Consider the following 14,433-nt stretch of genomic DNA (forward strand, 5'->3'; position numbering starts at 1 on the left):
TGTACACTTTCACGGACAGCGGCGATGTTCTCAGGCGATCTTGCGTTCCTTGAACGTACGAATGTTGGCTAATTGATTGACAAATCAGTCGTCTCAAATTTGGCCACCAAACGTTGAAAAGTTGACTGTGAATGGCCACCATGTCGACCGTAAAATGGGCGCAATGCGCGCAACGTTTGCACTAACGAACACTCATTTTGATAATAAATTTGTATCATTTGAACGTACTGTTTAACTGTGTAACTTGCCATGGTGATTTGACATAAGTAACTGAATAATAAAAAAAATATTTGATAGATGTCATCAAAACAAAACGGCCAAAAGGGCCGTCAAAATCTACCCGCGCCAATTGAAAAACCCTTCAGAACTTGCAAATGCCAACAGAACCGTACAAGACTGTTCTAGACGGAGGGTGTCTGTCCCTGTGAACCTTTGTCCCTTGTCTGTTCGAGACATGCCTGAAGTTGAGCGTGATCACCATCCTCAGGCATGAGGCGCGGATTAAAGAGAGCAGTTGCAGTTGTTATCGAGGAATGGATTGTTCCTTGCTAAATTTCGGACTGTTTTACGAATAGCTAGGAACGAAGGTTGTAACAGTAATTGAGCAGGACCTATTTTCGACTTACTTTTTAATTAGATTACCTATTCTTCTCTACTTTTTAGATTTATTATCTTTAAATCCATTTAGTTCTTCTTTTAAATTAACAAATATTTTTATTATTATTTAGAACACCCAGGCTGGAGAAAAAACACATGATTTTTTTTTGTGCTCTCACCGGGAATCGAACTCGGAACCTTCCGTGCGTGAGTCAATCATCTTAGCCACGGAGACCGACATTTTAAAAATAATTTTCAAATCTGTTTAATTTAAATTCGAATGAGGAACTTCAGCCTTACGGGAAATAGGGTACGAAAAATGTTTTTTTAAGGCCGGTAAAAATTGAAGCATTAAAGTATACAACAAATTTCTTGAACATGTACGAAAAATACATTTTAAAAAACGACGTCACTAGTTCATATGAATAAATCAATGATTAGAGAGTTCTGGAGTTCCCGGCGTTCCTAATTTTTGATTTGGTTTAAGTTTGGTTTTTAGTTTAACGACAAACGTTTAACGGGCAGTTTTGGTTAGCGCTTGCAATTCTCAACCCACGTACTTAGTACCTACCGCCCGTTGTATTGCTGTAATATGTAGCTAACTTCGTCGTTAATAATTCAACTCTATTAGGTTATTACTATAAAAAATATGAGTTTTTTAATTGTCCGGCGAAGTTTCTTGAAAATGTATGAAATAAATAATAAAAATAGCTTTGATAAAAACGAACTGCTTTGAACGATCACTAGTTCTTCTGAATCAACTGATGACTGAGTGCCGTGATAGATTTTTGATTTACGAAAAACCAATTCACCTTTTAGCAGAACTCACCTAAGAGAACTTGTGACGTCACAGGCGGAGTAATTTCAAAAGTTATATTACTTATACAGGGTGTTCTTTAAACCCTGTCACATCCGAAACCACGATGATCAGTATGAGAAAGAAGACATATTGGAACATTGAAATAATTTTTAGAACAACTAAAATCTTACAAAATAAAATATAGAAAAAAAACAAATGGTTGCTTACTTCTGCAGGGGAGAAGCGAGGGGGGCGCGGCCGTGCAGCTCAGACTCCCCCCTCCCCCCTCTCGTTTCTCCCCTGCAGAAGTGAGCAACCATTTGTTTTTTTTCTATATTTTATTTTTTATGATTTTAGTAATTCTAAAAAAAATATTTTAATGTACCAGTATATCTTCTTGCTCATACTGATCATCGTAGTTTCGGATGTGACAGGGTTTAAAGAACACCTGTATTTATTTATTTATTTATTTATTTATTATGGACAACTTATATAGCGCCATTTTCGTAATAAAATACCTCAAGGGCGCTTTACATGGTGATTCTATTGTTAAGTTAATTTAATTGAAGCTTTTAAATTTGTAATTTAATTAAAATGATTTATTTTGTTGTCACGTGCTACGGGTTTATTCAAATGATTTAGAAAACAAGTGGGTTTTAAGTTTTTTCCGAAACATCACTTCACTTTCACAGCCTCGCACCTCTGCTGGGAGAGCATTCCATGCCATAGGGCCTGCGACCGCAGATGCGCGTTCACCAAATTTAGTGCGCTGTTTGCGTAGAGGTATAATAACTTTTCCTCTCGCCGTAGACGTAGCTGATCTAAGCGTAAGACGCCTGTCAGCTAGTTCATCTGGAATGCATAGTTCCCTTAGATATTCCGGAGCCGAGTTGTGCAGTGACTTATACATAAGCCAACAGAGTTTGTATTCGACCCTCTGTGGAAAACGTAGCCAGTGTAGTTCCCGAAGTAGTGGAGTGATATGACTGAACTTAGAGATTCCGAAAATAAGTCTCGCTGCGGCATTCAATACAGATTGTAGGCGAGTCATTTTGTTCATTGGTAGACCTGCATAGATACCATTACAATAATCGACTCTAGACACTACAAACGCATTTATTAATTGACGGGCGGCATCAACCGGCAAATTTATATATTATATATATATATATATTATATATATTTAAATGGTTACGCTTGATGGTCCATTAATGAATAATAATAAAAAAAGCCGCCGAACATCTTCATTTAACAGCTGTTTTATTAATTAAATTGAAAAATTATGAAAAAATACGTTTTTTTTAAAAAGCATAATTGAAAAACTTTTATGGGTTACAATAATTTTATAAAATATTTTTACTGTTAAAATTCATATTCTAATGTAAATGATAATATTTTTAACATCTTGTTTGTAAAGGTTGTCTGAGTCTTTTTTTACTTTTGTCTGGTAGTTTATTGCATAATTTCAGTCAATGGTTTATTAGTCTCGACTGTCCTTGTCTCGTTTTAGAAGGTTGTGTATGATATTTTTCTGATATTCTCGTATTGTGTCCATGTTTAATACAACTTTTTTCAAATTTAAGTTCTTCGTTTACAATTACATTAGGGCTAATTTATTTAGGGGATTTTAGTTTCAAGATTTCAGTTATATTTAATTGCTTAGTTCGTTTAAATAGTTCTTTAGTTGCTGTTAGATAGGGTAGGTCATATACTAACTTTAATATTATATTTTGCTGTCTTTGCAGACTGTTCATGTCATTTTGATTTGCTGTTCCCAATAGTAGTTGCATGTAAGATATTTTAGTTTTTACATAGGTTTCGTGTATGAGAATTTTTTCCGTTTTAGGAACAAAGTTTTTGATTTAAAAAAAGGCTCGATAATGTCGCCACTTTGCTAATTAAATTGTTGATATGAATTTTGTGATGTAATTTATTATCGAATTTCTCAATTTTCGGCGCCGGATTTGTTATCGGATACTCCAAATTGGGTTGTTCGCCGCCAATTGTAACGAAAGTTTTTCATTCACAGACTCTGTGGTCTGGTTTTACTGATTTATGACCATTTGGAAACTTTTGCTTCTCAACTTAGGTACTTGAAATACTGTTTCGGAAATACCCCACAGATGTTCGGAATGGAATGATTATACAGCTACATTGTATATTCTAGCGAAAAGGATAATAAGTTTTAAGGATTAAACGCCCGATGTATTAGGTGTCAACATAAATTGCGTCCATTTTATTCCAAATTTTAAAATAGCATAAAAAATATAAAAAAATGATAAATGTCATTAGAAACTAGAAAATTTTCTCCTCTTAAAGAGGTTTTATTTACTTTTACGTTAGTAATAATATTAATAATCATGGTTTATTAAGAAAAATAACAATGACTTTATCTACTATATATACACACTGTTAACAAAAAGGCGGACTGTAAATGAAAAACTAATTTCATTCAGTTTTGTGATAGGGAATTATTTGAAAAAAGGATAGGAACATGGAATGGATACCTACCTTTAACATGGTGTGAATGTTCTTCAATTTTGGGCACTGGATGACAAAATGAACTATAAAATGTAACAATGTTTTCCACGACGCGCGACGATTCCTACCACTTTTTATCCGATTTTATTTGAAGTCAAAAATGTTGATCGGTTTTTGTTCTAAATCCGAATTTTCTAATTTTGAATTTCTTCTATCTTGATGTTAGGTAGGTACCATAAGGATGGGTCAAAGGAAGGATGGGAACGAAAGGTAATCGGCCAGGAATAGTATCGATAAATGCTGTTATTTATTTAACATACACTTGGGTCATAGATTTCTCTGGATCATGTCTAGTCTGCCTAACTAGGTACAACCTGTTTTAAGGCAGACATTTTTATGCGAAATAAACAATAACATTACTACCTACTAGTTAATTTATGATACAGTTATACAATATTATTTTTTCCATTTATTATTTAAGAATGTTTTTGAGTAAATTTTCCGATTTTTCTCGACCTTACCAGTAACCAATGAAGAAGTTCAGTGTTTTTTTAAAAAAAAAAATATTTCTTAATAGACTGTTAAACTAAGTAAAATTTTTTTTTTAATTTTTATATATCGTATTACCGGCGCTACGATTTTTCAAAGTTTTGTATTTCTGAAATAACTCCGCGTGTAACGTCAGAGGTTCATTTCCGCTTATTCTCATTCAGTTCTTCCCATTGGTCCAGAAGCGACAAGCAGACCGGAAATCTTCCATAGCTCTCAGATCATAGGTTGATTCACATGAACCAGTGACGTCATTTAAAGTAGTGCGTTTTTGTCAAAATATTTTTTATTATTTTTTCTGTACATTTTCAAGAAACTTTGCCGTACAAATTAATGGTCTAATTTTTACCCCGCGTAAGAAAACATTTTTAGTATCCAATTTCCCGTAGGGCTGAAGTTCCTCATTGTTTACAAATTTATTTAATTGAATCCGGGTCATGGTTTTGAAATGTTTGGGTAACATATTGAAAATTTTGGGGCCCAGAAACTTGAAATTTCTTTGCCCGAATTCAGAGTTTGTGGTAGACCCCATGACCCATCGTCTAGCTTGACTTCTGCTATTGTGGGAGTGTTCCTTTTGGGATGTGGTCGAATAATTTGCTTTCATCAACATTATTATTTAAAAAATATTTAGTTGCCTTATATCTATGATCTCAAATAACTTGACGCTGGGGTACCTGAAGGGCTTTTTCAAAATTATTTTAATTATTGATTTTTGAGTAGATTCGACAGGTTTTAATATTGATTTATTAGTGCCTCCCCATCCTAGTATGCCATAAGTTAAAATGGAGTTATATGAAATAAAACATAGTTTTTTCAGTTTAATTAAGGATAAGATGTTTCATATCGACTTGAAGATATGGGAAAGTTTTCACATTTTTTTGTGTTATATATTCTATGTGTTCTCTCCATTAAAAATATTTATCTATAATTACTCCCAAATATTTTATTTGGTGTACTGATTTAAGTATTTCACAGCCTATTTTTTGTTGAAGTTTATTTTCATAATTTTTTTTTTCATTGTAAACATTATTATCGAATTATTTTATTTAATTACAAGCGTCCTTGCGTTCAATCGAGGGAATAAAGCTTTTAAAGCTGTCCGCGATATTTACGTAGTGTACGGTGGCTATGAATTGTCATAAAATACTAAAAATAATAATAAAAATCTAAGTTGTCGTAAAATAATGAAGGAAATTACATCCGTACGGAGAAATATTCTTATGGACGCAACTAAAGCTCTTATAAATGCTTACGTCGGCATCGTTTCGCGTCTAGATTACTGTAATGGAATAAACGCAAATCTCCCAAAATATCAAACTAATAAACTTCAATCTGTTTTCAATGCAGCAGCAAGGCTTATTACGGGAGTAAAAAAGTATTCTCACATCTTACAACATCTTCGAGATTTGTACTGGTAAAAAAGCCCGGAGATAATAAAACACAAGCTTTGCTGGACAGTATTTAAATCCCTTCATAAAATGGCTCCAAAATACTTATCGGACCTTTGTATTAGGGAAAATACATGTCAAAGAAAATCTACTTTTAGGTCAGCATTTGATTCAGGAAGACGAAAACTTGTCGGAATCCGGCGCTCCCCAAACACTAGATTTGGACATCGTGCTTTTGCCGCTGCCGGACCCTCTGCCTGGAACCAATTGCCTTCAAACTTACGAATCATGGACAGTCCCAGTCAGTTCAGATCCCAACTAAAGTCTTACTTCTTTAGATTATCATACCCTCAATTTTAAATCAGAAAACATAATATGTCACTTGTAAGTTTTTTTAAAAAAGCGCCCCTGAGGTGATTTTTCACAAAAATAGCGCCATATAAATAAGCCAAATATTACTATTATTATTATCGAATAGTTTTTGACAACATTTTTGAGAAGGGAATTGAAAAGTTTAGGCATTTACAGGCCTTATGAGCTGTCATTGGCTGGTGTAAGTGGCCACTTTACACACTGTGTAACATTCACCATCCTTCCATGATTCACATCCACAGTTCCTCAACTCTTCAATTGGTCTACTTTGTGTGAAGTAAAGGGGCTGAAACCTTTATAATGTGGGTGAGATTCATCCGGCTGAACCAAATCACATAGTAGGCAACTCTCATAATTTACCCAAATTATTTCAATTTTGGTGGCTATTTTCAACGAGTTGTTAATAACCTACTATTAGGAAATTGAAATCAAGTTGGGGTCGAGTGTGGTTTGAACCTCAGTCCTCTGATCCGTGAGTCCGTAACACTAGCCACGGGACCACAACCCGATTCAAATAGATTCTGTCCGTTTTCTTCCAAATGAAGAGAACAAGAGGACACAATGAAAAATACAACAAATAAGTCAATAATTCATCGCTCCTTTACCGAACACTGCTCAAATATCACGAGCAGCTTTGGCAGCTCTATTCCCCGATTGAACGCGAACAAAAGGAGGTGATGAAAATGATCAGTTTTGTCCACTTGACATTCCATTTTAAAGGATTATCTCCTGAACACAATATTTTGTAGAGCAGATTTTTTTTGAATGACGCATTTTAGCACCTTTAGCAAGTTTTGGTGCCTATTATCTTTATTTGCATTTACTTTTTTATAAAAAATCGCAATTCGAATAGTTTACGCAAAAACGGCTTTACAATTCTGGCCCCGAAAACTCCCTTGAGATGGTCACCCTAACAGATAAGTAGTCTAGTAAATATGAAAGTGTTATTGGTTTTTATAATTCATTTAGCAACCATTTGTTTTTTTAAATATTTTATTTTTAAGATTTTAGTTGTTTTAAAAAAATATTTTAATGTGCCAATATGTCTTCTTGCTCATACTGATCATCGTGGTTTCAGATGTGACAGGGTTTTAAGAACACCCTGTATGAATACCTTGACACGCGTTGTGCCCAGTGGGTACATAAAAAATATAAGCTATTGATGTTACTAAAAAACAATTAATAAAAAAAAATCTTTTTTAGTGTTTTAATTTATTTACAGAATATATACTTAAAATACAAATTAACGTATTTATTTAAATAACTCTAGAAAAATAAGATATTACATGTATATCTATACATAGTCTCAAAATTAACTTTGTTTAAAGAAATTACCCACAGCAGAAGAAAAATCTTACGGTACTTTAAAAATCATCAAAATTGGTCAAATACACAATTAAATTCTGGTTTGAAATAAAAAAGAACTAATGTATTAATTGTTTATCATTTGTTAAAGCCAAAAACATTCTAACTGTTGTGTAGATTCGATTATTCACTATTTTCACAAAAGTGCTTTACCTCAGTTTACCTTTTCTATGGCTGGCTGCTTTCAGCATAACTACGTTAAAATGTATTACTGTGTTTATACAAACGTATAATTTCGCATTTATTACAATGTAACGTTATTTCTGCAAATATATTTTAAAAAATAAATACGAAAAAATAAGCAAAAAAACAAAAGACCTTCATTTATGTTGATTTCAATTGTTTACCGTTTATTGACTTATATATGTATTCTAAATAAGTATTTTTCTAACTTCTTCTAATTTTAAAATTATTTTAATACAACCTATACGCAAAAATGTACTCCTGTCCTCCACTACAATAAATGTATGTATTATTATGTATCCTCATATATTTTCTACCAATATGTAATGATTTTTTAATTTTAATTTTATTTTTATTTTTCTTTTTCTTCTTAATTCATTTTTATTTTTGCTCCTTTTTTTGTGTAAAATGCATTTCTGTCTTTATATTAAAAAATGCACTTCTGTTCTTTCCACTTTTATACTAATATTTTAAGATATTTTTATTTTTCTTCCAAAAATCATTTATATATTTTTTGCTACTTCTTTGTAAAATACATGTCTGTCTTTATTTGTATGTATGTATGTAAAACATGTAAAAGCCTAAAAGGCGCTTAAATAAATAAATAAATGCACAATAAGACGAAACAATGTTTTCACTTGTTCAAAATCCATGATTACCAACCAATTTTTATAAGATTACATTTATTGACAGTGACGGGCATTTATACACGGTTTTTAGGGCCAGACCGCAAAACTTCAGAGGAATATTCCTCATGGTAAGCTTTAAAAAAATCCTTATAAAATTTTTCCAAAAAGTGATATAAAAAATACATTATATATGATCTCAAAATGAAGTGAATCTTTAATTTCTCGGACTAGCATCCCTTCCGCAAACTCCTACCTCTCCCCGACAAAAACAATTGCGATAAAAACGTATTTGATCAACGAAGCGATACGCACCAGACGCGGACAAGGGAAGCGGCTGGGTAGGAGAGGGGTAGAGGTTTGTAGAGGGACTGCTTTTCCGAGAAATTAAGGATTTACTACATTGTGAGATGACAATTTTTTTGAACTCCTTTTTTTAAAATGACTTTTAGGAAAATTTTGATTAGAATTTTTTTTAAAGCTTATCATGAGGAATGTTCCTCTGAAGTGTCGCAGTTTTGCCCTGAAAAACCATGTTTAATGGAACTAAGTCTTATTGATAAATCAAGACCCGAATATTTTAGTACGCAAAAAAAGCCACTTTCAACACCAGAAATAAAGGGAAATTAAAAATTCTAGAGACGAAATAATCATTTATAGAAAGAGAGCCCAAATGCATGTTTGCAAAATTTACTATAAGCTTCCAAAAAAAAGAAATAAATTGTATTAAAATAATTTCAAGAGTGTTAAAAGTGTTTCTAATAAATAAATGCTTCTACAGTATACTCGTAAATGAATTCTCGGAAGATGTAATTAAATGATTTAAAATGTAAATAGCGTCAGAAATAGACACCGTAACTTAAATATATTTTTTTGCTGTTTGTATTTTCTTGACTTTTTATAAATTTACTTTATTATTTCATTTTATTTTTTTAAAACTTTTTTTTCATTACTGTATTTTTTTTTGGTCAGATTGTAAGAAATTGCTAGTCCGCCATTTAAAAATGTATAACTTTGTTTTATTTAAGAAAAACTATTGATTATTTTTTTTATTTATCACATTGTATATATTATGGTCAATACAGATTTATTATTATTACTATTATCATGTCCGGGATTCTGCCACGAGGGAATGTCAGCTCGAGGAGAAAGATACAAACCACATTTTTGACGACTTGTTATCTTAGATTCGTTTCAAACCTCTCCAATATTAACATTCCACTCCCTGCCAATATCATAACTCTTCTGTTTTCATCCAATAAACCTGTATACAGGGTGTCTTAGATATCAACGTCAACTTTATCTAATTTAACAGAATTGGCATGAAATCAGTTTTCATTAAAAAAAATTTTTCCTCAATTAAAAACAAATCTAGCAAGTGTTGTACCATTTTAGAATTTTAAAAAAATGCGCAATCTTTTGAAATCACTTATCAAAACTGTATGTTTTTTTTTCAGTACAGTCAGTTAAAGTTGGCTGATGAAATTATTTTTCATTTTAATAAATGATGTTGGGCAAAAATCTAACATTTGAATTAAAACTGAGGCAGTAACATTCTAATTTTAAACTGAAATTTGCAGAAAGGTTATTCATGGTTACATTACAGAAAACAAATCTTTGAAAAGGTAATTTTTGTAGTCACAGGAATTGAAAGATCATCGCAGGGTGTCAGTTTTTCCGATTTTTTTTTATACTTATAATTTAAAAAGTACTTTACCGAAATTTAAAAAAATATTTTTCTGATAACTGTCATGACTTGGCCTATCACCCGTTTCCGGGTAGACGTTGATTTCTGGGACACCATGTATATTTATATATATTAAATTAAATTTAAATTTAAATTTTGTTTATTAAGAAAAACAACAGCAATAAAAAAAATATACACAACATTATAAAAAAAAACATAAAATAAAGCCAAATCAGTTTTCCACATAAATACAATTATAAAAATCCAGTTCAGTTAAATACGAGTATAATTCATAGAAGTGCATGTGTGCGAGTTTTTTTTTTGTGTGAGGATGCGTGTGTAAAAAAGTGGAGTGTGGTTTTGGTAGGTATGTGAATATGTGTGTGATTGTATATGGGTGTGAGGGTAGGTTTAAGGACAGGGTAAGTGTGTATTTGATATGAGTGAATAGAAACAATTAAAAATTATAATGTAAAAATATATATTTTTTTTTTTAACGAAACATATTTTTTTTCAAATAATAGTTTTTTAATTTTGGTTTTAAAAGTGAGTTTACTGCAGTTAAATATGTCTATGTTATTGAAAAATAAATTATAATTACGCGTCAAGCGAATATATTTGTATATATATTGTAACTAATAAAATTAAGTTGTAAATATGTTGTAAATAGTGTAATATTAGATACTACTACACTAACTTGCAAATATAAATATTTGTATATGAAAATTGTGTAAATGTCATAAAAAAAAACGAAACAAAACACGACACTGGCTAGAACACCCCAGAATTGCGGTAAAAAAGACCCAAAAAAAGAAGGCAAAACCAATTTTAATGAACAGTAAAGATACCGGGGGTAATTTTTTGTATTTTGAAAAGTTTTGGCATATTCATTTGAATCGAAAACAACTAGAAAATAGGTTTTAAGGTTCGGTTAAGTGGGCATCGCATCTAGAATCCACAATAGTACTATAAATCAGCAGTAACGCAAATCTCGTATCATGTAATATTACTACTACTAATATCATCACGCTATTTCTCCGAAGGGGCTGGCAGAGAGGTTAGACCGCCACACACCGTTTTTATAAATTGATCTGGTAAATTGAACTATGTATTTGAATACATCTCGCCTTTATATTTTTCTTTCACATCGAAAGGCCTTATTGTAGGTTTTGTGCACATTGAATAGTTTGCTCACGCTTTTGTATTGAATCGTATTGTGTATGATTAACGAGTGCGTGGGTTTGCATTGTAATGCTATGTTTCACAAGGAAAAGGGTGTATAGTAGAAACGTGAAGAAGCGTTTGTTTGTATGGATGTGAAATAAAGAACGCAATCGTATGTGGAGGAATATGGAGTCGTCTGTGCAGTGTGCATTATACTCTGTACGCCGGACGGGTGCGGTACTGTACTGTACCGTACTCTACCGTAGTGTGTAGTCCGTAGTCCGCGGTGTGTAGCGGCAGGCAGTGGGTTGAATAATGGGATCGTCCGCTCTGGGCGGCCACGGCAAGCGAATCGGAAGTCGCTAACTCAGCCAAACTCCGTCAAACAATAGCGTCGGACTGAAGATATAATAACACAGAGGCGGCCGTCAAAACTTCGGCCACGCTAGCCGAGAACAGTGTTTCCGTCACTCCGCGCTTTTCCTCGCATTTCCCTCCCTCCCCTGCCGGGGGGCGCGGGCGGCGCGGCGCTCGGCGGCAGTCAGTACGCCGGCAGCGGCGCGGCGGGATGGGCGCGCAGTGCGGCCACGGGACGCGCGCCACGCCACTCTACGCCGCCAATTACGTTTTAGTAACCGAAAGTAAAAATACGCGAACTATAAATAATTAAAAATTAAAATAACGGATGTTCGCGTCGATCGAAACCGGCGAGCGAATAGATGTGTGTAGATTTGAAATATGCAACAGGCGAACCGAGTGAACAGTGGGGAGGAGGGGGGGAGGCCGCAGGTGAGCGGGGGCAGGTTCGACTTCGACGACGGAGGGACCTTCTGCGGCGGCTGGGACGACGGCAAGGCGCACGGCCACGGCGTGTGCACGGGCCCCAAGGGCCAGGGGGCCTACTCGGGCTCCTGGCACTACGGCTTCGAGGTGTCGGGCGTCTACACGTGGCCCAGGTGAGTGGGGCCCGGGAGGACTGAAATAGCCGGCCGAGCACTGACCGCCTCCGGCTATTATTACCGACCGCTCCAAATATCCCTTCGCCCTGCCGCCGCCGCCCGGCCCGGCCGCTCTCTGGCGCGGTCCGCCGCCCTCCATCCTCGGCCGCTTCCCGCGGCTCCTCTCTCCTACTCTCCTACTCTCCTACTCTCCTACTCTCCTGACTCTCTCCCGGCTTTAATCCACTCACTTATTTATTTTCAGCAACGAGAAGTGACATGTTTAAATTCGCCGATTTCTTTCTTTCTGTCCAAACGCGAAATATCACAACTCTACAATATTTTCAAGCACAAAGAATGTCTTCTATTACGAAGCTCGAAAGTTTGCGATGAATTTATTATGCCCACGTTATTTCATATTACTGATTCGACTCGGTTCGATTTCCTCTGAATAATGGACTATTTTCTCTACCATTTTCCAGGAAACTGCCGCTTGTGCGATATCGTGTAAGGTTATAAATAATAGTTTCCTGAAACCGTTCCGGGTCGTGCGTTTGGAAGCTAAACATAAACACAATACCGCATAATGCATTTTCCGAACAGTTTCAACCGGATAGCAAAAAGTCCAGCAACGGCTGTCAAAAATCTCAAACGTCAAAATGCGAAATACTTTTCCACGAAAGCGATATTTAGGTTCGCTGAAACAAGTAACAGGATGTAGGAATTTTCTTTTCATTGAGGAAAAACTTGACCTTGCGCCTAGTGACGTCGCAAAAGAAACAAATCACAAAGTACGTAAATATCAAGTTTTCCGATTGGTTGGAGAGATTTTCTTTTTGAGAAGTTTAAGTTTAAAAAGTTAACTTTTATCGATAACACTTTCAATGTACTTGTTTAGATATCAAAATGATACAGCAACCGAACAAAACCTCTACGTTCTTACGACGTTGTTTTTCAACGAAGGTTGTCAGTTTCAACTATCTGATTTATTGAAAAATTACCTACATATGTACACTGGAACCTCTTTTAACTAGGGGATACGTTCCACACATAACTGTGTAAAAAAAATACACCAAATAGGAACAATGCTGGATAGATTTTCTTTCTTAAATATCAATTCGGTAATAAAAAAAAATGAAACAGTTTACTATTTATCATAGGTACCTTATTTTTTTCATAAATATAATAAAGGCCTCCGTGGTGTAGTAGTCAAGACGCTTGATTCACGCACGGAAGGTTCCGGGTTCGATTCCCGGTGAGAACACAAAAATTAAAATGTGATTTTTCTCAAGCCTGGGTGCTCTGTGATGTAATTCACCACTGTATTTAGGCCTCCTGCCCTGTTATGCAAAATAATAATTTAAAAATCGTCAAAAATTCTGCCATCAAAAGCAAAAAGGCAGTTTAAATTTGTTGCAACAGTGGGAAAACAATTTTGAGAAGGGAATATGGAAGTTTAGGCATATTCAGGGCTTATGACCTGTAGTTGGCTGGTTTAAATGACCACTTCACACTGTACATTTAATGTATTCTGCCATATTCAGCCTATGTTTAAACATTCACATTTCCTCAACTCTTTCATCTGTTGACTTTTGTTAAGTAAAATATAGAATTTACTCTTTTATAGTTTTCTTATTTTTAGTGACTAAAAAATTGTATTATCACTCTTTTTCAATTTTTTTGGTATCTATTGGATTCTTCCAGTAGCCTTTATTTCAATTAAAAATAAAATGTATACCCACGCACAGGCCATGCCTTTGTGGGTTTTTTTGTATTAATATTAATATAATAGTTTTATTTTTTGTATTTGTAACTAACCTATTGTAAAATGCAAAGAAAGAAATATAAAAATAAAAAATAACAAAAGGAGCTGAAACCTTTATAATGTGGGTGAGATTCATCCGCTGAACAATTTCACCTACTAGGCAACGCACGCTAGGAACGCACGCAACGAATTTTACATAGTGTGTAAAGAGGCCACTTAAACGAGCCAGTCACAGGTCATCAGCCTTCTAAACGCCAAGACTTCTATATTCCGTTACCAAAAATGCTTTCCCTGTGTTGCAACAAATTTAGATTTAAATAACTCCGTAGGGAGGAAATCCTGCCTGTCTACAAACATTTGGTCATACTCAGAGCACTGTTGAAAAGGGCAGTTATTTTCAAGAGCCATATTTTGAGATATGTCATTTTTTAGTATTTATGCATATTTAAAAAACTGTAAATAATCTCTCATGATTACTTATAAAAAACGCAGTACGTCAATTGTTTCTAAAGTATA

The 14,433-nt window shown here is 34.3% G+C and overlaps 1 protein-coding gene across 1 annotated transcript; it reads left to right on the forward strand.

Moving 5' to 3' along the window:
* The first annotated feature begins 11,759 nt into the window (after positions 1-11,759).
* On the forward strand, positions 11,760-13,505 carry LOC148283293 (junctophilin-1-like). Its single transcript, XM_088223740.1, has one exon. The coding sequence runs from the start codon at positions 11,953-11,955 to the stop codon at positions 12,172-12,174; it is 222 nt and encodes a 73-aa protein (XP_088079866.1). The 5' UTR covers positions 11,760-11,952; the 3' UTR covers positions 12,175-13,505.
* Positions 13,506-14,433: the final 928 nt, after the last annotated feature.

This window comes from Micrasema longulum, unplaced genomic scaffold (genome assembly GCF_059751315.1).
Source record: "Micrasema longulum isolate JH-2025_06_02 unplaced genomic scaffold, ASM5975131v1 h1tg000250l, whole genome shotgun sequence".
In the NCBI taxonomy this organism is placed as follows: Eukaryota; Metazoa; Arthropoda; class Insecta; order Trichoptera; family Brachycentridae; genus Micrasema; species Micrasema longulum.

Coding starts and splice junctions, on each gene's coding strand:
- LOC148283293 (XM_088223740.1), top strand. CDS start 11,953: ATGCAACAGGCGAACCGAGTGAACAGTGGGGAGGAGGGGGGGAGGCCG.